This window comes from Herpailurus yagouaroundi, unplaced genomic scaffold (genome assembly GCF_014898765.1).
Source record: "Herpailurus yagouaroundi ecotype Mexico unplaced genomic scaffold, PumYag 220, whole genome shotgun sequence".
In the NCBI taxonomy this organism is placed as follows: Eukaryota; Metazoa; Chordata; class Mammalia; order Carnivora; family Felidae; genus Herpailurus; species Herpailurus yagouaroundi.
In genome coordinates this window covers 3,700,136-3,723,316 of record NW_024412451.1, presented here as the reverse complement: position 1 = coordinate 3,723,316, position 23,181 = coordinate 3,700,136, and the positions used below count along the sequence as shown (strand labels likewise).

Genomic DNA, 23,181 nt, shown 5'->3' with positions numbered 1-23,181 from the left:
ATCATCAAGACACCTTGCAACAGAATCCATACAGAGATGAAGAATGAGGTATAAGATACTAGAAAGTTCTAGAGGCACCCAGCTAGCTCAGTTGGTGAAGCATGTGCCCCACATTGGGCATAGAGGTTACTAAAAAATAAACTTAAAAAAAAGAAAGAAAAGAAAAAGCTCTAGAAGAATACACAATGAATGGCGGTTTCCTCGGAGGTATCTGAATATTCTACTAATATGTTTCACCTTTACAATTTAAAAAAGGAGAAAACAGAACTATTTCAAAGGCTCAAGGATACATGATCGTCAGGAGTATAAAGTTATCAAACTTTCCTCCATTTCTACAGAGGCCACTAAGTGAAGGAACTGACGTCAAGGCCAGGAAATACCTAGCAGGGCTGGGACCTGAACTTCTTCCTTCAGATCAACGCTGGAGACTTCAATGCTTAAGTGACTGAGAAGATTCTACTGGTGGAGAAAGGAAATGTGAACTCCAAACTTGACTGGCTAGATTCACAAACCAAGATTAGCCACCTTAGAAAAGATCCTAAACTCCCTGAGGGAGGTCCTTAACCTTGCCAGCTCCTAGCAGACACAGGAGCTGCTTGCCCCGTGGACATGGGGAGTCCAAGGAGAGTGCAAACACTTCTCAATCCTTTACATGCTTAGGGCACAGTCTTGCAGCCAAGTGTGGGGCTTCCAGGTAATTCTGGTCTGGTGGCATAGTGGGGGAAAGGACAAAGACTAGGCAAATTGGCACCATCTAGGTGGCTTTACATGAGCCCAAAGAAATTAATGAAGCCACAGATTAAGAATTAGCAAAATTCTTCAAACTTGGGACAGGTGGCCTCAGCAGTCAATTCACATTTACCAAGGCTCTGCATCTGGCCTGTGCAGGACAGTCAAGAGACAAGGGAGCCCACAAGACAGACGTCAAGTCAGCTATGTTGTCAGGAGGGTGGTATGGGATTACCAAGGAAGGAAACGCAACTCAGATAAGGGGAGTTAGGTTCCTGGAGGTAACGCTGGAGCTGAGCGATGAGAGTAAGAGGGAAGGGCTGAAGTAGGATGTTGCAGGCAGAAGGAATGGAAATGTGTGTAGAAATGAAGGGATGACAACACGGGGTGACAGCAAGTAGTTCAATAAGGATGTAGGGCTCGGGGCACCTGGGTGACTCAGTCGGTTGAGTGTCCGACTCTTGATTTTGGTTCCGCTCATGATCTCTCGGTTAGGGAGTTCAAGCCTGGCATCGGGCTCTGCGCTGACAGTGCAGAACCTGCTTGGGATTCTCTCTCTCCCTCTCTCTCTGCCCTTCCCCCACTCACACTGTCTCTCAAAATAAATAAATAACTTAAAAAAAGAAAAAGAAAAAGAGGCCAGCAGGTCCTAGGTCTAGGATGCCAATCCAGGGAGTTTAAATTGCATCCTGATGGGAAAAAAGATGCATGGAAGGATTTCACTTTTTAGACAGACCAGTCTGGTGACTGGAAATGGATTAGGAGGAGGAACTCTGAAGGCAGAGGCTGGTAAAAGGACTATGCCACGAATGAAGGCTGCTGGCAAGAGACAATCCTATGGGAAAACTCAAGATCATCTGAATAGGAGGGAGGCATCTGGCTGGACTCTGGCATCAGACAGAGTGCTTGTCTGGGGCTTTAGGTGAAAGGAGCCACCAATCAAGCATTTGAACTTGACAAAAGCTCCGCAGAAGAGAATACAGCAAATAGGTTGGAATAAAACTAACAGCTCAATTTGGAGCACTGGTTTCCAACAGATTCACTCTGTGTATACACAGACAGCATGTTGGGACACCTCGTCTTTAATCCACCCACAACCAACAATGAGGGACGGTAGGGGGAAATGACTTGCAGAGGCCACCATCTAGATCTATGCCTTTAGCCCCGCCTAGTACTTGCCCTCAGGCTACCATTTGTATTTTTTAATAAGGTCCTGCCCAGCTCCAGACAGAACTTAAAGGCTTGCTTGGAGTGTGAACTGTTTACATGTAAATACACCCCCTGAAGTCTGCCTACCACTCCTGCTTGACAGAGGAGAAATTCTTTTTTGCAGAGCAAAGGCCCATAAATGGAGGCCATCCCAGCCTGGCACAGCATCTCCTGCCTGATTCATCAAGGCTTTGCTGTTCTCACCGGTGATATGCGGTATTTCTCTCCCAGCAAGGGTCTCTCGGCACCCCTGAAAATCTAGGGAATCTATATGGCTCTTTTCTAGAGGAACTGTACCCAGAAAATAACAGATTCAGATTTCGCCACCATTTGAAGAGATGATGAGGATGTACTTACTTAAACACGTCATTCTATGGACACAGCACAGACCAAAAAGCCCGTTGCAATGAGTACTCATCAGCTATAAAATATTCACATAATTCCAGGTGCTGAGAATTAGTTCTTTCGGAGACTGTTCTTGCTTTTCATTATTTTTAGCTTTTGAAATACTTTTTTGACATACAGAAAAACTAGACAGAATTCCTGTATAACTTCACTAGATTCCCCAAATGTTAACATTCTTCCATGTTTATCAGTATTTCTTTATATCTATACATACTTCTTTTTTCCTGAATGATCTGGCATTTGTCCCTAAATACTTCAGAGTGTATTTCCTAAAAACAAGAACATTCTCTTACATCACCACAAAACAATTAGGCAAACTAGGAAATTCACCTTGATAGGATATTATCTAATCTACAGATCTTTTTCAAATTTTACCAACTGTCTCACTAATGTCCTTGAGAGCAAAAGGAAAGAAAACTCTCCCGCTTTCCGATCTAATCCAGAATCCTACATTCCATTTAGTTAACCAGTCTCTCTCTTCCCCTTTAATCTGGAACGAGAATTCTTCGGTCCTTAGTGACACTTGGAAGAGTACAAGCCATTTACTTTGTACAATATTCTTCTATCAGAGTTTGTCTGAGGTTTCCTCATAATCAGACTCACATTACCCACTTTGGACAGGAAGTTCAGACTGCTGGTGTGTCCTTCTCAGTGCATCCTCTCAGGAGGCATGAGCTCTATTTGTCCCATTTCTGGAGCACCAGCTTTGATCTCTTGGTTGAGATACAATCTGCCAGGGCTCTCTAAAGTCTCCGTCTGCAATTAGTTAAAAACTAACTTGGGGGGTGGCAGCACTTGGGTGGCGACTCAGTCAGTTAAGCATCTGACTCCTGATTTCAGCTCAGGTCATGATCTCAGGGTTTATGAGATGGAGCTCGGCACTGGGCTTTGCGCTGACAGCGCAGAGCCTGCTTGAGATTCTCTCTGCCCCTACACCACTTGTGCACTCTCTCTCAAAATAAATAAACAAACATTAAAAAAAATAATAAAATAAAAACTACCTTGGGAAGAGATACCGTTTCTGTTTCACAGCAAACCTTCCCATTAGTTTTAGCATCCATCAAGGATTCGTGACGGAGACAAATTTTACTACTATGGTCATGGTCATATACAGATTTTGCTTTATTCTTCTATGGTGGGGGTGTGGGGGGTGGGGGGAGAACTTCCCCTCCCCCCATCTATTTACTTATTCACTTAAGTATCAATAAGATTCATGGGCTCTTTTTTATTCTGTGGGTTATAATGTTTCTTTGGCCCATATTCTTTTATTTTTATTTTTTAAATTAATTTATTTAAGGATTATAATCTATTGTTTACTTGATCCTCCAACTTTCTCAGATTTCACCAGGAGGAGCCCCTTCAAGTTGACTCCTGTGTCCTTGACATGACCTGTCATTCTTTGAGCGCTTCCTTACTTTCTGGCATAGAATATTCCCAGCTCACCTGTAATTTTCCAACCCAAGCCCCAGAAACAGCCATTTCTCTGAGCTTAGATCTTGGGAGATTAACAATCAGGGTCTGGGCACGACGCGTATTCACGGCTTGCTACCAGAGTGTCTTTGCTTCTCAGCCCTCTCAACAAACAGAACTAGGAAATACATACATATCATGTGAAGACACATACATACACATGTCTATTTGTGTATCTACACAGAAAAACCAGAGTTTACCTGGTGACTCCAATTCCCATCTGATCCCACAGGGCTCTTCCTAGACTCTCCACCTTCCATACTTCTAGGAACTCCCTTTTCTGGCAATAAAAAAACCTGATTCTCATCATTCACAATGTATTTACCGATTTGCTCCATTCTAGAACAAACTAACTAGTTTCAGAATTGCTGACCCATATACCACTGTGAAAAACAAACCAACTAACTTGAGTCCAATATTTGTTTATAGTTCTTTTTTCTTTAGTCTGAAAGTATATATTCAAAAACTACCTGGGTTAGTTCCTTTTTTCCTGCCTCAGTGTAGTAATGGCCCCATTCAAAATAAATACTTAATATGTTGTAAAGTAAGAACACAACGAGTGACTCAAAGCTGTGACACAGGACACGGGATGGCCTTCTCTGTGGCAGTTTCCCTCTAACTGGCTGAGCCTTCAGAAACTGGGGGGCTGCACAAGCATGCAGAGATACCAGCCTCACCTAGTTACTTCCATCCCCTAAATCTGAGCTAGACACTGGGTATCTGTATTTTTCAAATGTTCCCTAAGGGATTCTGACATCCTACCAGTTGGGGAATGACTTGCTATTAAGAATAAAAGCCTGGGGGCGCCTGGGTGGCGCAGTCGGTTAAGCGTCCGACTTCAGCCAGGTCACGATCTCACGGTCCGTGAGTTCGAGCCCCGCGTCAGGCTCTGGGCTGATGGCTCGGAGCCTGGAGCCTGTTTCCGATTCTGTGTCTCCCTCTCTCTCTGCCCCTCCCTCGTTCATGCTCTGTCTCTGTCTGTCCCATAAATAAATAAAAACGTTGAAAAAAAAATTAAAAAAAAAAAAAAAAAAGAATAAAAGCCTGGGGGCGCCTGACTGGCTCAGTTGAAAGAGCGTGTGGCTCTTGATCTTGGGGTTGTGAGTTCAAGCCCCACATTGGGTGTAAAGATCACTTAAAAATCCAATCTTAACAAAAAGAGAGAGAGAGAGAATTAAAGGCTGAAAAGCAGGGCCCTGATGACCTTCCCTCCAGCCAGCTCCCGGCGAGCTCCAGCCTCGCTACACCATGGTCTTGGCGCCAGCGACCTGGTGCAGAGACTGCTCATCCACCTGCTATATTCTTGCCTCTCTTCAGCCCCCAGCAAACCCCTTCTTTTTCTTTAAAATTTTTTTTCTAATGCTTTTTTATTTTTGAGAGAGAAAGATACAGAGTGTGAGTGGGGGTGGGCAGAGAGAAAGGGAGACAAAGAATCGGAAGCAGGCTCCAGGCTCTGAGCTGTCAGCACCGAGCCCGACGTGGGGCTCGAACTCAGGAACAGTGAGATCATGACCTGAACCAAAGTCAGACATTCAACCAACCTGAGTCATCCAGGTGCCCCGCCCCCCTTGTCTTTAAAAGCCAGCTCAGATGTCTCATCCTCTGTGAAGACTTTCCAGCTCCCCAAAGACGGCCAGACCCCCAGTTCCCTGAGCTCCATGGCAGTTTATTACGGAGTAATTCACACAGGCTGGAGAACAGAATAGCACAACACGACCGCCATCTCCACGGCTCTGGTACAGCTCTCCTCAAGAGGAGGAGAACTGTTTATGATTCTCTTTTCCACTGGCAAGGATCGGATGAGGATTCCCAGGCACAGGATCTGGCACATAGCAGGTGCTCAAACAATGTTTGGTTAAGATTATTTTCAGCTTTAATTCTATGGCTCAAAAATGGCCTAAGTACTTTTCCACGACTCATCAGAACAGAGACTAAGAAAGTTCAGATTGCCAAGGATTCTCTGCTAAGTAATTCTCATCTTGTGATGAAGGCCATTTCTTCCTGCTCTGGGCTAAACCTGCATGGTATTGGTTCATGCTGGTACGTGAATGCTGTTTCCATACTAGACCTGATATTTTTAGCACTCCTGTTATGATAAACTCACAGTAACCTCAAAAAGAACAAATCAAAGTCAACTTTTTGCCACAGGAAACCAGCTCACGCTTAATGTTTTGCAACATGCCATGGGAGAATAATAAAAAGATGAGACCTTTTGCTCACAGATGGTGAGGCCAACTCTCAAGATAGTGGAAAAATGCAGCAGGAAGCATGCAGTCTGGCCACTGTCTTATGAAGTAAACTGGAAAAACACTCGACACCCAAACGAGGCAAACACACACACACACACACACACACACACACACACACACACCCACCCCCAGGGCAGCTGCTTCATCAGAGGCTGTTGTGAATGGGGTGGTAAGAAACTCCTCCGTGTGAGGGGCAGGCCAGGGCGATGTGGGAATCAAGAGTCTGATGGGTGCCTAGAGGAGCAGGCTGGCAAGATGGTCCTCCAGGGACATCAGCGGGCAGGCCCTTCTCCCTCTAGAGGGGAGCAAATGACCAGAGGAGCCCGAGTCAGTCACTAGGGCAAAAAAATATTTCTTTATGGAACACCTACTATATGCTCCACAGGGCAATGGGGACACAAAGTCAGGTTCCCTGTGAGGTCTTCTCAGGTGTACATCATAGCCAAGCAAGCACTCCATCCTCATAAGGAACTCCTAAGGTTTCATGAGATGTGTAAGACACCATCCTAGAAAGGCTCTCGGGAACAAATTCCAAGGCCTAGGAAAAACTGAAAACAACCTACATGGCCTTTTAAGATGAAACGTCACAAACAATGGTACACCCAAAGGAACACTACACATCATGCAGCCAACAAGACATGTGAGATCACTCTATATATGCTCCAAGATCTCTCCAGATCGTGTAAGGCCATCCGGTGAAAAAAAGCAAGCTGCCCGACAGCGTTGAAAAGTTTGGTTACATACACACATGCATGATTGTAATTGTTAATCATTTTGCAAGAAGACAGGCAACAAATTCTTAGTAGTTTCCCTGACAAATTGGAAGAGGTGTGGAAATAGGGAGGGCTTAATGAAGAAAACTTACTTTTTTACATCATTGGGAATTCTCTGAAAACTGCTTACTGTGATATTATTCCCAACAAAAATAAAACTCAAGTGTTTTTTAGGGAAGGAAGAAAACTATCTGGGTCAGAATTCAGAGCACCTCTGTGCCTAATATATATTTGAACCAGGGTTTTTTGTACTGTAGTGGCCATCCTATTTCCCTAAAAGGCAGAGCTCCTGATCTGAAAGGTAACGAAATCACTTAGAGGTGCATATAACAGATGTGAAGAGCAGAGTCCATGGGTCAAACAGACCTCATGGTCTCAAATCCTGGTTCTGTCTATAAAACCAAGCATATGCCTGAGCAAATCACAGCCATGCTCGACCTTGGTCTCTTTCAACAAAGCGGGACAACAACCACACTTCAAAGGATGTCATGATAATGGAAGACAATATGTCGGATGCTCAGCATGGTGCCAGGCAAGGCAGCAAGTAGTGAAATGCACAATAACCACTCTCACATGCCACATGAAAACCACAGTAGTGTCTAGAAAGTTGACCGTTCACCTGGATATTCCCCAAGGCCATCCCACACCCTGAAGTCAAATGTTAACACTGTTTGACTTTATAAAACAAAAGCAAGGCCATTTTATCAACGTTTTTTTATTTTTATTTTTTGGGACAGAGAGAGACAGAGCATGAACGGGGGAGGAGCAGAGAGAGAGGGAGACACAGAATCGGAAACAGGCTCCAGGCTCCGAGCCATCAGCCCAGAGCCTGACGCGGGGCTCGAACTCACGGACCGTGAGATCATGACCTGGCTGAAGTCGGACGCTTAACCAACTGCGCCACCCAGGCGCCCCTCAAGGCCATTTTAGAATTACATCTATTTCAGGTATACAAACCTTGACTTAAAACAAACAAACAGCTGGGGTGCCTGGGTGGCTGGGTCAGTTAAGCGTCCGACTTCAGCTCAAGTCATGATCTCATGGTGAGTTCAAGCCCCACATCAGGCTCTGCGCTGACAGCTCAGAGCCTGGAGCCTGCTTTGGATTCTGTGTCTCCCTCTCTCTGCTCGTGCTCTGTCTTTCTCTCTTTCTCTCTCAAAAATAAGTAAACATTAAAAACAAAATAAAAAAAAAAATACAAAAATCTCTGGGAACGCAAGCTGGTGCAGCCACTCTGGGAAAACAGTATGGAGACTCGTCAAAAAACTAAAAATAGAACTACCCTATGACCCACCAATTGCACTACTACGTATGCGGTTTCAAAGGGGCACATGCACCCCAATGTTTATAGCAGCGCTATCAACAATAGCCAAAGTATGGAAAGAGCCCAAACGTCCATCGATGGATGAACGGATAAAGAAGATGTGGTAAACACATATATAGCGGAGTGTTACTCTTCGGCAATCAGAGAATGAAATCTTGCCATTTGCAACTACGTGGATGGAACTGGAGGGTATCATGCTAAGCGAATAGACAAGAGAAAGACAAATATATGATTTCACTCCTATGAGGACTTTAAGATGCAAAACAGATGAACATAGGGGAAGGGAGGCAAAAATAATATAAAAACAGGGAGGGAGACAGAACATAAGAGACTCTTAAATATAGAGAACAAACTGAGGGTTACTGGAGGGATTGTGGGAGGGGGGATGGGCTAAATGGGTAAGGGGCACTAAGGAATCTACTCCTGAAATCAGTGTTGCACTAGATGCTAACTAATTTGGATGTAAATTTTAAAAAATAAAAAGTAAAACAAGTTAAAATTAAAAAAAAATCTCAGTCCTCCTCAATATCTGGTCAGAAAATATTCTGAAGAAGAGTCAAAAGAGAATATTAAATAGTATAGAAGTCGTGCCCCTGACACTCACCTCTCCCATTTACCATCTCATTACCTTTCTTAGAGCTGAGGAAAGGCAGGGTTATTTATCCCTTAGCTCCCTTAAGCCCAAGTCAGTAACCTAGATTGGAAGCTCACATACCAAAGGTTAAGCCAGCTGAGCTAGGCGCGGAGCTGTGATCTGAGCTCAGCTCTGGTAGTCCCCAAAGTCTGTGCTTTTTCCATGACACGAGACCATCAGCCTCTATTCGGGCTGTGCTTTTATTGCTATGGTTAGCAATCAAAACAGACTGGGCAAAAATAATGATTCTAGTTAAAAGTGAACTTCAGGACTACCTAGAGGATATTCTGTTTGAATTAATGAAATGATTTCTAGAACTCTTTTAAAAGAAGCACACTTAGAATAAGTAAATATTCTGGTATAAATCATAGGTCAATAAAGTTGTTAATTAAGGAGCTCCTGATTGACTCAGTCTGTTAAGCGGCTGACTTCAGCTCAGGTCATGATCTCGCGGTCCCTGAGTCCAGCCCCACGTCGGGCTCTGTGCTGACAGCTCAGAGCCTGGAGCCTGCTTTGGATTCTGTGTCTCCCTCTCTCTCTGCTCCTCTCCCACTCACACTCTCTTGCTCTCTCTCAAAACTAAACAAAGAAAATTTTTTAAAAAGTAAATAAATGTGACACTATTCCAAAATAAAAAATAAAAAAGTTATTAATCGAAAGTATAAAAATAATAAACAGAAATACAAGCCACAAGAAGTTCGTATTTTATTGGATACACTGATTATTTAGACTGAGAAAAGATTTTAGCGATAGGCTCGCCAACTTAGTCTTATCATCTTATAAATGAGGGGACAAAGTCCTAGAGAGGCAAGTTATTTGCCCAAGGTTACAAAGACAATTGATGGCAAGTGTATTTGGCAGAAGGAAACCTCCCACGTAGGAGCTGGTACGCTCTGCTGCGTGAATCCAGTGAGGTCAAATTACAGGACACTTTCATAGCTACATGAATGGCTGGGCAGAAAAACTGAAAGAAGGGGTGCCTGGGTGGCTCAGTCAGTTAAAACGTCTGACTTCAGCTCAGGTCATAGTCTCATGGTTTGTGAGTTCAAGCCCCGCACCAGGCTCTCTGCTGTCAACACAGAGCTCGCTTCGGATCCTGTCCCTCCCTCTCTGCCCCTTCCCTGCTCATGCTCTCTCTCTAAAATAAACACTTTTAAAAAATCCAAAGATTTCTTTGGATGTAAGATGAAGATGATACACTCATAGAGTCAGGTTCATACCTACAGGAGGAGGGTTCTAAGCTGCTGGCGTAACTAGGTCACAAGGGCCATTTCCCTCTACTTCCAGGACTTTAGTCCAGTAGGCAGCGGAGGGTGTTAATCAAGTACGCATTCTCGGAGAAGCTCCCAGAAACCAAATTGGCCCTCGAGCTCACTGCACCTGGAGCACTCCCTGTAGCTCCAGTTGCAGCCCTTCTGCAAAGATACAGCAGACCCCAGAGACCAAGTGAACACATCAGCAGGGATGCATGTAGGACACCACACACGAAAAGTCAGAACCTGTCATCTGCTGCAGAGAGAAAAGCCCAGGCAAGGTTGTGACGGATCTCCAAAAACAGCCAGGAAGGGCACAGGGTGTGGGGTGAAGGCACCAGCCCCCGAAGAGTCAGGAGACGTGGGTGTGAAACCCACACTACAGCACTAATTTGTTCTACAGTGACGGAGACTCCCTTCCCCTCTCGTGTCACTCACTGCAAGGGTTCTGAGGCTTAGGGAAACTGGTCTGACAATCTGGACTCGCTGGCCGACGATGAGGGTCCTTCATAGCCACGTCTGCCACAGGTGAGGCGGGGAGAGGGAGAAGTGGCAAGCCCACACCTGTCATTCCTGGCCTAGAGGTGATGTGGGCCCGCCTCCTTCTAGAATTCTATGACCGTTACAGAACCGTACATGGGAAAAAGATTAAGATAGTACACTGTATGGTATGTTTCTTACTACAGTAAAAAAGTTTCTATGACTGTTAACTAATGGACATCGTTCAAATCCAAAGCCCTGAACCTTGAAACCGAAAACGTAACTAGTACCACTTAGAAGAGAGAAGTAAACAAACACAGGGGATGTATTACCCAACAAAGTGTCATAGGCAGAAAATTAAAAAGCAGTGGGAATAGCGTCTCAAGTATGGAATTAAGGGAAACTGAGTCAATCCCAAAACTTCTCTGCAGTTGCAAAGTACTCATGCCAAAAACAAAAACCCCAAAACAAAACCAAAGCCCCCAACTTCACAGACAACGCAGGTCTCTAGGACTTCCTCACTTTGCGTGGAGCCTTTTGCCCGTATACAAGCCTCACAAAAATCCCATGAGGCAAGTGCTATTAACACCCCCAAGGTCAGAGGTGAACTTGAGTGAGCTTTAGGGAATTTAACTCTGTGGCTATCAGCCACCAAAAATAATGACAAAACCAGGACTGAGAAACCAGATCTGTTCTGAACAACCGTGCACCACTGCCTGCCGTAGAGGTCACAGCACTAAAACGACAGCTTCTTCCTCGCGACGCTCTATTCCCCCCGCCCCTTGTAACTTCTGACGGTGAAGGCCAGCAGCGCCCGGATTAAATACAGACTTTCCCCCCCACACTGTTTCCAGGTTACTAGTTCTGCCTTCCCGCCTCAGTGACGGCCTCCCAAGGGCAGGGATGACTGCAGGTCTGGGCCTTCATCGGTCCGTGCCTTTTACAACAGCTGTACGCAGGGACCGGCAGCTGCTTCACACGAGTGTGGCGAGGGTCCCATAAGCTCCTATCTAGAAGCACTCAGAATGGAGCCGGGCTGCTGCTCTCACGGGTCTCACACGGTATTAGGTGTCAGGGTCCTACCTCCCTTGTCACCGCCAATCGGCATCCTCTTAGATAAAACACTGAGCCTTTCTAGGTCTCTGTTTCCTCACCTCAAGAGACCAAGCTGGGGAGAACTCCCACCCTGTCTACCTCACAAGGGTGCTGTGATGAGGAGATGGGAGGAGAAAATACTCTAGAAGCTGCAAAGGGCTAGATCACGTTCTCACCATGACGCTGCTGACACTAGCGGCTGGATAACCTTGTTCGTCGGGGGCTGTCCGGCACCATGGATATTTAGCAACATGCCTGCCCTCTCCCCACCCCACCTGCCCCCAGCCCGAGCGACCAAAATCACCTGGACACTGCTAATGCCCCCTGGCGGGCAAAACTGCCCTCAGCTGAGTATCACCCGATTTTGGTAAGCTCAAATACCAGACGACCGCTTTTATAAGCCGCAGCCAGAACTGCTCAGGCTATACCCCAAGGCTCTGCAAACTAATGGCCACTGTTTACTGAGGGCTCTCGAAGTGCCAGGCACTGATGATCAGCTTCTCCCGATGGCACAGGCCCCAAGCTCATGCTGAACCCTGGACTGGAGAGGGTATTCCCTCGCTTGCTGCTCTGTCCCAGTCCAGGGAAGGAGCTGTTTTCTGAGTCCTAGCAGACTCACCTGCGTAAGACTCGTTCCCACCTAACCCACTGGATGATTTCTACACAAATGGATACTAAGTGCTCTGAACTAGTTCTTCCCAACCCCGATCTGGCGAACATCACTGATAACATGGGAAAAGCTTTCTTCCTAGCTAATGAAGACATAAACCTTAGCCTCCTCCAATCTTCAGTTTATTAAGAAGTTTTATACAGTTTTACATATTTCCATTTCAATCTATACACACAGCGCCTGGTTTTGTGTAGCTATCACAAACAGCCACATCTGTCCTGATATGGGGTAGGAGGTGTTCCCAGAGTCTGCGCAGACAACTAGAAGGAAGGAGGTGGGGATGTGGCTCCTTACCCAGCCCTGGAGAAAGGAAGGCTGAAGACTGTCCAAATGCGCCCAAAATTACATTTCTGCAAACTTTACAAATACAAACGACAGGTCGACCTCAGTCTCCCTGAGAATGGGTCAGGGTTACGCAGAGCTCAGTGAGGGGCCTCATCTCCATCCACCTGGATGTTCTCGGTGGGGGGGGGGCACTGAGAACCAGCTTGTGAGGAGCTCGACTTGGGGCAAACACCAAGAAATCCCTTGGACTGTACAGCCAAACCCGCAGCAATCTGAGCACATGGCGCTCATCCGGAAGCTCTGCTCTAAGCCCTCACCTTGAAGGAGAAAGTAATCCGAAGCTGTGCGCTTCAGAGCGGCCTTCGCTTTCTCACTGCTCCAGTCCACCTCCAGCGCTTCCTTCACGGAGCAGAAGACCACTTTCTGTTGAAAAAAGGCAGAACTGGTTAGGAAGAAAAAATGTCGGCTTTAACATTTTTTTTCTTTTCAACGTTTATTTATTTTTGGGACAGAGAGAGAGCATGAACGGGGGAGGGGCAGAGAGAGAGGGAGACACAGAATCGGAAACAGGCTCCAGGCTCTGAGCCATCAGCCCAGAGCCCGACGCAGGGCTCGAACTCACGGACCGCGAGATCGTGACCTGGCTGAAGTCGGACGCTTAACCGACTGCGCCACCCAGGCGCCCCAAAATGTCGGCTTTAAATTACAAGGCAGTAGCTCTTCACCTTGTAGGAGAAATGTGATTATTCAAGGTTTACTGTTTGTTAAAGGAAGCTGAGGACCACTCAAATCCAATAAACATTTATTAAGCACTTACTGTGTGGCTCCTCTGGGCACTGGGGACACAGCAATGAGTGACACATACTCCCTGCACTGAAAGAGGTCAGAGCAAAGCTAAAAGACCCAGTTCCACTCTGGCTCTCCTGAATTCTGTGTTCACACCTCAGACATACCTGCATGAGTAAGCAAGTGTGTGTGCCTAAAAATATTCAAGAAAACATTCTAACAGTCAAAAGAAAAATTAAATAGGTCTCAGTAGAAAAATGATTCGATGATAACGATACCAATAAATACAAGCAAAATACAAAGCAGAAAAACAAATAAGGGTTATGGAACGAAAGCGTCAGGCTGTGGGAATGGAAAGGCATTTGCAAAAGCCCTGTGGTAGAAGGAAGCATGGCTGAAACCTATTATGCTAAATGAAATGATCTTGAAAACTGCCATCACAGAGTTATATTTTAAAATACATATAAACAATTAAATATGAGTAAGAAAGTGGTTTTCCTTTTACTTTCCTAAATCATTCAGTCCAAAAGCCAAAGGCTGGGACTAAGGAAGGGTAGGGAACAGAGTGTGAGTGGAGGGGCTGAGTGGCCTGATAGGGATAGAGCAGAGCAACGGAGGAGGGGCGGCACTGGGAGACTGACTCCCCCCAAGGACTTCTGCAACAAGTGAATATACGGGAAACCCAGGGTTCTCACTGTCAGAGAAGACAGTCCTAATTGTGGAAAGGGAAAAAACGAGAGTAAAGCCTGTGGTGGGCTACTGGTGTGAACTCATTTTCAATATATATATATAGACAAGAAAGTAAACGTAGATGCAAGCGTGTCTGTGTACACACGCAAATATAGTAAAACTTTGGATTGCAAATAAGCTGTTCTGCGAATGTTCCACAAGACAAGCAAACATTTCTAATAAATTTTAACTTGATAAACGAGTGATGTCTTGCAACACGAGTAGTCTGTGCCATTGAAAGTCACATGATCACAGCTGAGCCAATGGTTCTTTGAATTTGCTTTGATATACAAGTGCTTTGGATTACAACCATGTTTCTGGAATTAATCATGCTCACAAACCAAAGTTTGACAGAGCTATGTCCATGGACAAGGTATCAAAGCGACGATGCCCTGACAGCAGTGAGAACACGTAACAGCCAGATGGTTTCTAACCCCCACCAGAGAAATAGTTCTCTTTGGAAACATGGCTGATTTTGAAGCTGGGGCAGAGTCCATGTACTACTGTGCCTAGAATAAGTAAGCGCGCAAAGAATGACGGGGAGGTATAGAGAGGAAACAGGAGCCAACATAAATAAACTTAAATAAACTAGAATTCATTAGTTATAAATCTAAAATTAACTATTACTGTGACCCCCACACCCCTGCGAACGTGGCACTATGAGCGGCACAGAGCACACGGCCTTCCGCTTTCGCACCCTCGGTGCCCTCCACACCCTGCCTGCCGTGACCCTGGGGGCTGAGGGTGGGCATGGGCTCTGCTCCACTCTCCCTGCGTAAACTCAGACAAACACGAATGGTATTTGAAAACAAGAGAAAACGGTATTTGAACAGTGGGAATCAGCAATTTTGCACAGAACTGTAGTCTAACTGAAGCTGGGACAAAATCGAACACATAAGATGAGTTTGGTGCTTTGGAAAATGTGAAAGCTGCTAGTGATGTCTACTCCCCTCTATCAGAAGTAACTGAAATTAATGAAGCTCTTGCAGAAAACCCAGGACTTGTCAACAAACCTTCTTATGAGGATGGTTGGCTGATCAAGATAATATTCGAGAATCCTTCAGAACTGCATGAATTAGCGAGTGAAGAAGCATATGAGAAATACATAAAATCTGAGGAATAAAAATGGAACCCCTAAATTGACTAGCATGAAACAAAAATAAAATAAAAGCAATTAACAAAGTTTGATGAAGAATACGGTACTTACGCGTTTTCAAAATACCTCTCTGAAAATTACATATTATTGCACAGGGCAGAGAGGAATTGTTTTCAAAGGAGAAATCGACCTTGAATAATCCTACTCTGAAATCAAAGTTAACACTGCCAGTAAAGGAGCACGTGGAAGCCAGCACCAGACCACAGGATGGGATGAGAGGCACCCACACTCTGGTGTGTCTGCCCAAGGTGTGCAGCTAGGATCTAATCATGAGAGAACATCAGACAAAGCCAAACTAAGGCACATTTTAAATTTTTACAAAATAACTGCCTTGTAATCTTCAAAAGCATCATGAAAATCCAGATAAATGCATGATCCTGAACTGGATCCTTCTGTCATTAAGGGCATTATTGGAACAACTGGTAACAGCTGAAATGGGTCTGCGGTAGATGGCAGTGATGTATTCATTTGAATTTTCTGATTTTGAAGTTTGGTTTGATTTCTCTATGGAGAATGCCTTGTTTGAGAAAATGCAAACTGAAGTATTTCAGAGTGATGGATGGACCCCTTCCTTATTCTCAAATCGTTCAGAAAAAAATGGTTCTCAGTACTAACTACTATTATAAAGTTTGAGATGGTATGTGCATTACAAGTAATTTCAAACTTCCAGAGATATAGGTCTCTTTTTCTCCTTCCTTTTCTCACTACATATACACACCACACCTCAGATATTTAAAACAGAAAAGAGACACAGCATAATTTAGAAGGCTAAGTGAACCAAGATCTAACTGCTCCCAGGCAGTTGCACGGTCTGCTAAGGACCAAAATGGAATTGACAGATGAAAGTTCAAATAGCTAGTGAAGATGAAACAGTCAGGTTTTTAAAAATGTTTTTTTAATGTTTATTTTTGAGAGAGAGAGCTAGAGAGAGCTAGAGAGAGCATGTACAAGGTGGGGGGCGAGGGGAGGATCCAAGGCATCTGTGCTGACAGCAGAGAGCCTGATGCAGGGCTCTAACTCATGAATCGCGAGATCATGACCTGATCCAAAGTCAGAGACGAAGTCAAAGGCTCACGGACTGAGCCACCCAGGCACCCCTGAAACAGTTTTTAAGGTGGCTTTCTGCTTCCCCCATAAATACTCCTTTGGGGTTTAAACCCACCGTAAAAGTTAGTATACAAATATTTGTCCTGACCTCAAACCTTTTGGTCAGTGGGTCTGTTTGACCTCAAAAGTCAAGTCAAATAATCAGCTGACTGACATTTATTGCCTGATACAGACTGCCAGATCCTTCCTAAGTCTTACAAAACGATAAAGCCAGCCGCAGTCTGGGAACACCATCACAATGATGACATAAACTCTCACTAGCTTTCATAAACTACCTAGATTTTAATTCGGAATTTTTGTAGTTTACTTGGCTAAGAATTCACTAATTTGTTAGGTCACACTATGACAAACAAGGAAAAAACAAACTGAGTCTTAGTCCCAGGCAGGCCTACCTCTAAACTTTCAGGGCCCAGGTTTTGTAAAAGTACAAACGGAGGGGCACCTGGGTGGCTAAGTCGGTTGAGCGTCCGGCTTCGGCTCAGGTCATGATCTCACAGTTCGTGGGTTCGAGCCCCGCATCAGGCTCTGTGCTGACTGCTTGCTCAGGGCCTGGAGCCTGCTTCAGATTCTGTGTCTCCTTCTTTCTCTGCCCCTCCCCCGCTCACGCTTTGTCTCACTCTGTTTCTCAAAAATAAATGTAAAGGGGCGCCTGGGTGGCTCAGTCGGTTAAGCGTCCGACTTCGGCTCAGGTCATGATCTCGCAGTCCGTGAGTTCGAGCCCCGCGTCGGGCTCTGTGCTGACCGCTCAGAGCCTGGAGCCTGTTTCAGATTCTGTGTCTCCCTCTCTCTCTGACCCTCCCCCCCGTTCATGCTCTGTCTCTCTCTGTCTCAAAAATAAACGTTAAAAAAAAAAATTTAAAAAATAAAAAAGTCTCTGAGCTTTAATTTCTATAAAAAAAATAAATAAATGTAAAAAAATTAAAAAAAAAAAAAGTACAAATGGAAACCCGTATCACAACTACATATTTAGGTATACGTCACACTAACAATTAAAAAAATAAAGTATACTGTATTCTCCTGCCTTGACAGATATACGTTCTTCATTACCACCTGGAAGACAGGGTTCAAATGTGGAATCCTCACACTCCTGGGACGTTCTATGTCAGAATGAGATGCACTAGAAAGCTGGTCCTCACCCCCTCCTCCCCCTTTCTTCCCACCTCTGGCTCTGTCCCACAAGGCAAGAGGCTGTGCAACTTGGGTGTGGCCACCCAGGCCACTCTTCTTGACTAAAACACCTGCCCTTCAGGCCTAGGTATGTGGACATTGTTGCAAAGTTTGCACTCCAAAGGCAGATCAGGGAAGAAGCTCACCAAAGCCTGGGAAGTAAGCCTGGGACTGTTTGGCAGGAGATTCCAGGGGTCCCAAGTATCCACAAGGGAGTCCAGGACAGAGGGGTGGGGGGGATGGACTCCAGATGGACATATCTCCTTAATCCCATGGAATTCTCACTCTGCGAGGGGAACGGCTGGTAGGAGGCCAGGGTGGGACCTTCTAGAGTACTAGGGCCAGGGACAGAGGCCCTCTTTCCTCCCCAAGTCTAAGGGCAGAACGACTCACAATGTTGCTAGTAACTTGTGAACTCAGACAAATGAATTTACCTCTCAGGCCTGTCTGTGGCAGACAACTTTTAGGGGGGTGTCCTGGTATTTGGGGAGGCGGGCCCTACTAGCCTCATCTGATATGTGTACCAGCCCTCCAGCCACAAGTGACAGGGCCAAAGGTAGGTACACGGCCCGAGTCACACCAACCAGATTCTTTATTCTGGGAATCAAGAATCTGAAAGTTAAAAACAGGCATGTGAAGGGCAGGCAGGACTCTTTACAGAAAAGCTAAATTCCTACAGCCTCCAAGTCTCCCCATCTGGCCTGGTCTTTCCCCTTCCCAGGTCACAGTAGTTCTAATGCCTCTTGTGCTACTCCAGGCTGCCTCTAACATAATGTCCCATTTTTTGGTTCAAACTGTTCAAAGTCTACTACCACTGGGGCGCCTGGCTGGCTCAGTCGGCAGAGTATGCAACTCTTGATCTCAGGGTTGTAAGTACAAGCCCCACGTTGCAGGTAGAGATTACTTAAAAATAAAATCTTAAAACGCGCGCGCGCGCGCACACACACACACACACACACACACACACACAGTCTACCACTGTCATTTGTAACAATTGAAAATAAAAAAAAACAGGAGTGCATGGCTGGCTCAGCTAGTAGAGCATTCGACTCCTGATCTAGAGGTCATGAGTTCGAGCCCCATGTTGGGTATAGAGATTACTTTAGAAAACCAAACCAAACCAAACGTAACCATGTCACCTAATCTATACTACAACAAATGCAAACGGTGGTACCCATCTTATGCACCCAACACTGGATTTACAATGTGAAAAACATGCTTAATGTCACCTACAGAGAAAGAACAGTCTTTCAGATGAAGCACCCAGCAGTGCCTGCCAGGTAGCGGCAAAACTACTTGAATGAACACACTGTAACAGGTAACTTTCACATCTCACTCACCCCTCCCACTTCTCCATGCCCTCAGCTCATGGATCTCTCTGGGTAGAATGCCTGACTCACTTCCCTCCACTATCCATTTCTTTTCCGGACAATTCTGAGTCTTAAAGATCTCAATCTGATAGTCTAGTTAAGGCTAAGCCCTCTTATTCCTCTCCTCAGATGGGTATCAGCTTCCTGAGGCAGGGACCAGTGAAAGGCACAGCCCTGCATAGAATAGACTGTCAATAAAAATCTGCGAGCTGATAGGATCCAACCTGCTTTTCATTTGCTAAAAAGCCCAACAGTAAATATAAAAGATGAACTCTCCCACACCGTTGGACAGACATCAAATTGTAGGGCTGTGCTGAGCCACTCCAAACAGCGGGCAAGTACAAATACATCAACGCAACAGGAGCAGGTTTAACACTCCGAGGCAAGATGAAATCAGCAAACCAATACAGCCTCTTAAAACCACACTCTCCAAAGCAGACTATCCACTCCTGTGCTTACAGAAAATACGTTGAGCAAAAAAACAAAAAAAGCAAAGACGATACACATGTAAGTCATGTGTATATAAGATCACTATGTATTTCTCATATGTGTATGTGTGTTAATTAGAAATCCATGGGGCGCCTGGGTGGCGCAGTCGGTTAAGCGTCCGACTTCAGCCAGGTCACGATCTCGCGGTCCGTGAGTTCGAGCCCCGCGTCAGGCTCTGGGCTGATGGCTCAGAGCCTGGAGCCTGTTTCCGATTCTGTGTCTCCCTCTCTCTCTGCCCCTCCCCCGTTCATGCTCTGTCTCTCTCTGTCCCAAAAATAAATAAACGTTGAAAAAAAAATTTTTTTTTTTAAAAGAAATCCAATTGTATCACATACTGGAGTAGAAGGAATACTGAAAGGAATGTGTAATTATTGGGGAGCAAGGTTCATGTTTTCTCAACTTGTTCTGCATCTTCCAATTTTGGGACTGTAAACGTATCTTACTTTAAGAAGCAGCCTGAACATCTATAATAAGGGATACAGCTCTGGCTGTAAAGCTAAATGTAAATCTTTGAAACGACTTTGAAAACTACAGATTTCTAGGCTGGATTTCGACACCTACTCGTGGGAGTCTATAGTTTTCAAAAACATTCTAACAAATGACAACCGCCATCCAAGACAAAGCTGTCACACTCAGCAGAGTGGCAAAAGAGACTGAAGTTACCAAATGTTACCATTACATACTGCTGATTCTGGAATGTGAATTGATAAAACTACTTGCAAGTAATTTAGCAGGTCTGGTAAAGTTGAAGCTGCACATACCCTAATTTCCCTCCTAAGTATACGCCCCAGAAAAATCACACATTTACCCAAGGAGATTATCTTTTCTCTCTCTCTCTCTCTCTCTCTCTCTCTCTCTCTCTCTCTCTCTCCCCTCCTTCCCCTGCCCTCAACTGCGGCACCATTTGTAACAGAAAAAAATTACACACCCACATGCCCATCAATAGAAAAATGGATAGATAGTAATATATTCACACAACACTCTACAGCAAAAAAACAAAAAACAAAATAAGAAAAAATGTCCTGCGTTGCTGTCCAAGATTACTCACTATCATGATGAAAATGTTCTGTATCTGTGCTTTGCGATACAGATGCCATAGCCACATGTGTTTGGTGAGCATTTGAAATGTGGCTAGGGAGACTGAACTAAATTTTTTAATTTTATTTTAGTCCATTTTAATTTAAATAGCCATACGTGGCTAGTGGCTACCATAATGGAAAGCAAAGTCCTAGAACTGCGTGCAAACACAGATGGCCTCACAAACATAAGGCTGCTCTTAAAAAGCAGGTGGCAGCATGCATACAATATTAAACTGATTGGTAAGAAGTTAGAAAGCATACCAAACAATTCTATACTGCTTGGAAATACATATGTAGCAAGAAGAAATGGGTGGGAATGAGAACCACAATTGAGGACAGTGGTTACTTACGTTGGGGAGGGAGAGCCAGGGGGTCAGGGGGCCCTGACCAAGCTGGTCAAGTTGAGTGCTTGAAATCAGGTGGTAACTACATGGTAGTTAGCTCTATCATTCTTAATTTATACCTGCATCACATTCCAGCGTTAGATTTACAAACATGGGTTAAGATGCCGCATCAAGCAGGGCTATAACCGCCCCTCCCCCTTCCGGGTACTTTCGAAAATCCACACAAACATACCAGCCCTGGAGAGAAGACAGAGAAGGAACACGCAGACTGGCACAACAGGACAGGAAATGTTTTGATTTTTAAGTTGGGACAGTGTTTTATTGTCATGTTCTGTAATCTGTATTGATGTATTATTTTGGGGTATCAAGTATCACAATAAAAAGACTGGATTGTGATGTGATGCTGGGAGAGACCCGCCTCCCCTCATCTCTAGACAGACCCCCCCCACCAAGACAGCAGCAGCACCCACACCCCACCGGCCACCACACACACAGAACCGTCCTACGTGGGAAACCTATCAGCACTCCACCCAGCACTGCAATCTGCACCCTGCATCTCCTGCCCCGGGCCCCCAAACCAGGTGATTCTGACAATTAGCACAGTATTGAACACCTCTGGCCTAAAGGTCTTGGTCTAGGCAACCCCATGAACTTACTTCTAAATATTCCTGGCCAAGCCCCCCTGTTCTCTTTAGAACTGTGTTCTCTCAGCCCAGCTCAGATAATCTAAACCATTATAACCAATGTATTAGGAAGTTAATACATTCGGTTGATCACAAAGAAAATCGATTCGGAAATTCTTTTTTAAAATCACGATCTTGGGGCGCCTGGGTGGCTCAGTTGGTTGAGCTTCCGACTTTGGCTCAGGTTGTGATCTTGTGGTTTGTGGGTTTGAGCCCCAGCTGGGCTGCTGCTGCTGTCAGCGCAGAGCCCACTTCAGATCCTCTGTCCCCCTCTCTCTGTCCCTGCCCTGCTCCCACTCTCCCCCCCCCCCCAAAAAAAATAATAATAATAGTAATAATAAAATAAAATAAAATGACAATGATCTCCTCCAAAGCCAACACACTATGTCACAGGAGCAGCCACATCACACTGAACAAACATTTCCCGGGTAGGACCGTGCCCGGTGCTATACTAGGAACACGGTGGCGAACAGATCCGCCCTGCCCTACAGAGCTTGGACTCTAGTGGGAGAGACCCTAACAAGTCCCTCGTTGTGCCAAACCCAGATGCCACCTAAAAGAGGAAGGCTGAAACCAGTCTGTCCCTGGAATGTTCCCTTCAGGACGGGGGTGAGAGGAGATGAATTGTCCATAAACTGCTCAGAAAGGGGGATCAAAATAACGAATCACTATTCAACTGTGGAATTTCACAACTGATTCATGACAAGAGTATTAACAGGGCCCAAATTAGTCCCCTACTATTTCAGAAACAGAGGTGAAATTAAATCTGTATTTCTTAGCATGTCCCAAACAAATCCTACTTTATCTTTAATTTTTAAAGAGCTGTTATGGAGAGCAACCACCACCAGTCATCTACTGGTGTCTGGCAGCATCTAACAATAAAGGAGACCTTTCACCCTAAAGGTTTTTCCAGAAAGGTCCCAAGTTTTGCATATTTTATCCCATCATCCCCATAAAACTTCAAATTATCCTAGAAACTCCAAGAGGATTCACCTTTTAAGTCGCAGGGCAAGCCAGTGCCCTCAGCCCCTGTGCCCCCCTCCAAATCGGTCCCATCGATCTCGGGCAGGTCAAGGAACTTCTCTTAGTGACCGCTGTACGTGGAGACGACAGGACTGGAGGTGCTTCCCTGCACCCAACAGAGGCCCTGCACACAGTAGGCATTTTACAACTCACAGATGCAGAAAGAGCTGGCTGTCTGGGGGTGAGGGAAGCCAGACTCATCCTGTTCCTACATCTGTGCTTTCTGTCGGTCCTATCTCCTGTGACTAAATGCCCGTCCCGGCTTCGGTGCTTGGCAAACTGTCCTTCACGTGCCGCCTCTAACAACTCTTCCTCTGGGAAACCTTTCTGGACAGTTCTCTATCACAAAACTACTGCTCTCTCCTTATCTATTGTGCACTGATGTCTCCCCATCAGGCTCGTGCCCAAGACCTGATTCTGATGAAGTCTGTCTCCTACCTTTTCCTGGGCACCAAAGGAAGCAAACCACTGAGCACCTACCTCTGGGCTATGCGTTTTCCCACTGTTGTATTTATCATGATGACACATGTGTTAGAAAGGCCCAATATCCTCCAAAGCGGTGTGAAAACCACAAGCTCTATTTTTCCTCTTTGTTTTTTAAGCGTTTCTAATTTAGGAGCACAATGTGTACCTTGAAGCAAACGTGGCTATACAACATTTGGTTGAACCTAA

The 23,181-nt window shown here is 45.2% G+C and overlaps 1 protein-coding gene across 3 annotated transcripts in view; it reads right to left on the bottom strand.

The window, feature by feature from the left end:
• SAE1 (SUMO1 activating enzyme subunit 1) overlaps positions 1-23,181 on the bottom strand; it is a 76,185-nt gene that overhangs the window by 26,762 nt on the left and 26,242 nt on the right. For all 3 annotated transcript variants that reach the window (XM_040457514.1, XM_040457513.1, XM_040457515.1), the window contains one exon: positions 12,894-12,999. In XM_040457514.1, the coding sequence (XP_040313448.1) occupies positions 12,894-12,999 (106 nt within the window). The remainder of the gene's footprint in view (positions 1-12,893; positions 13,000-23,181) is intronic.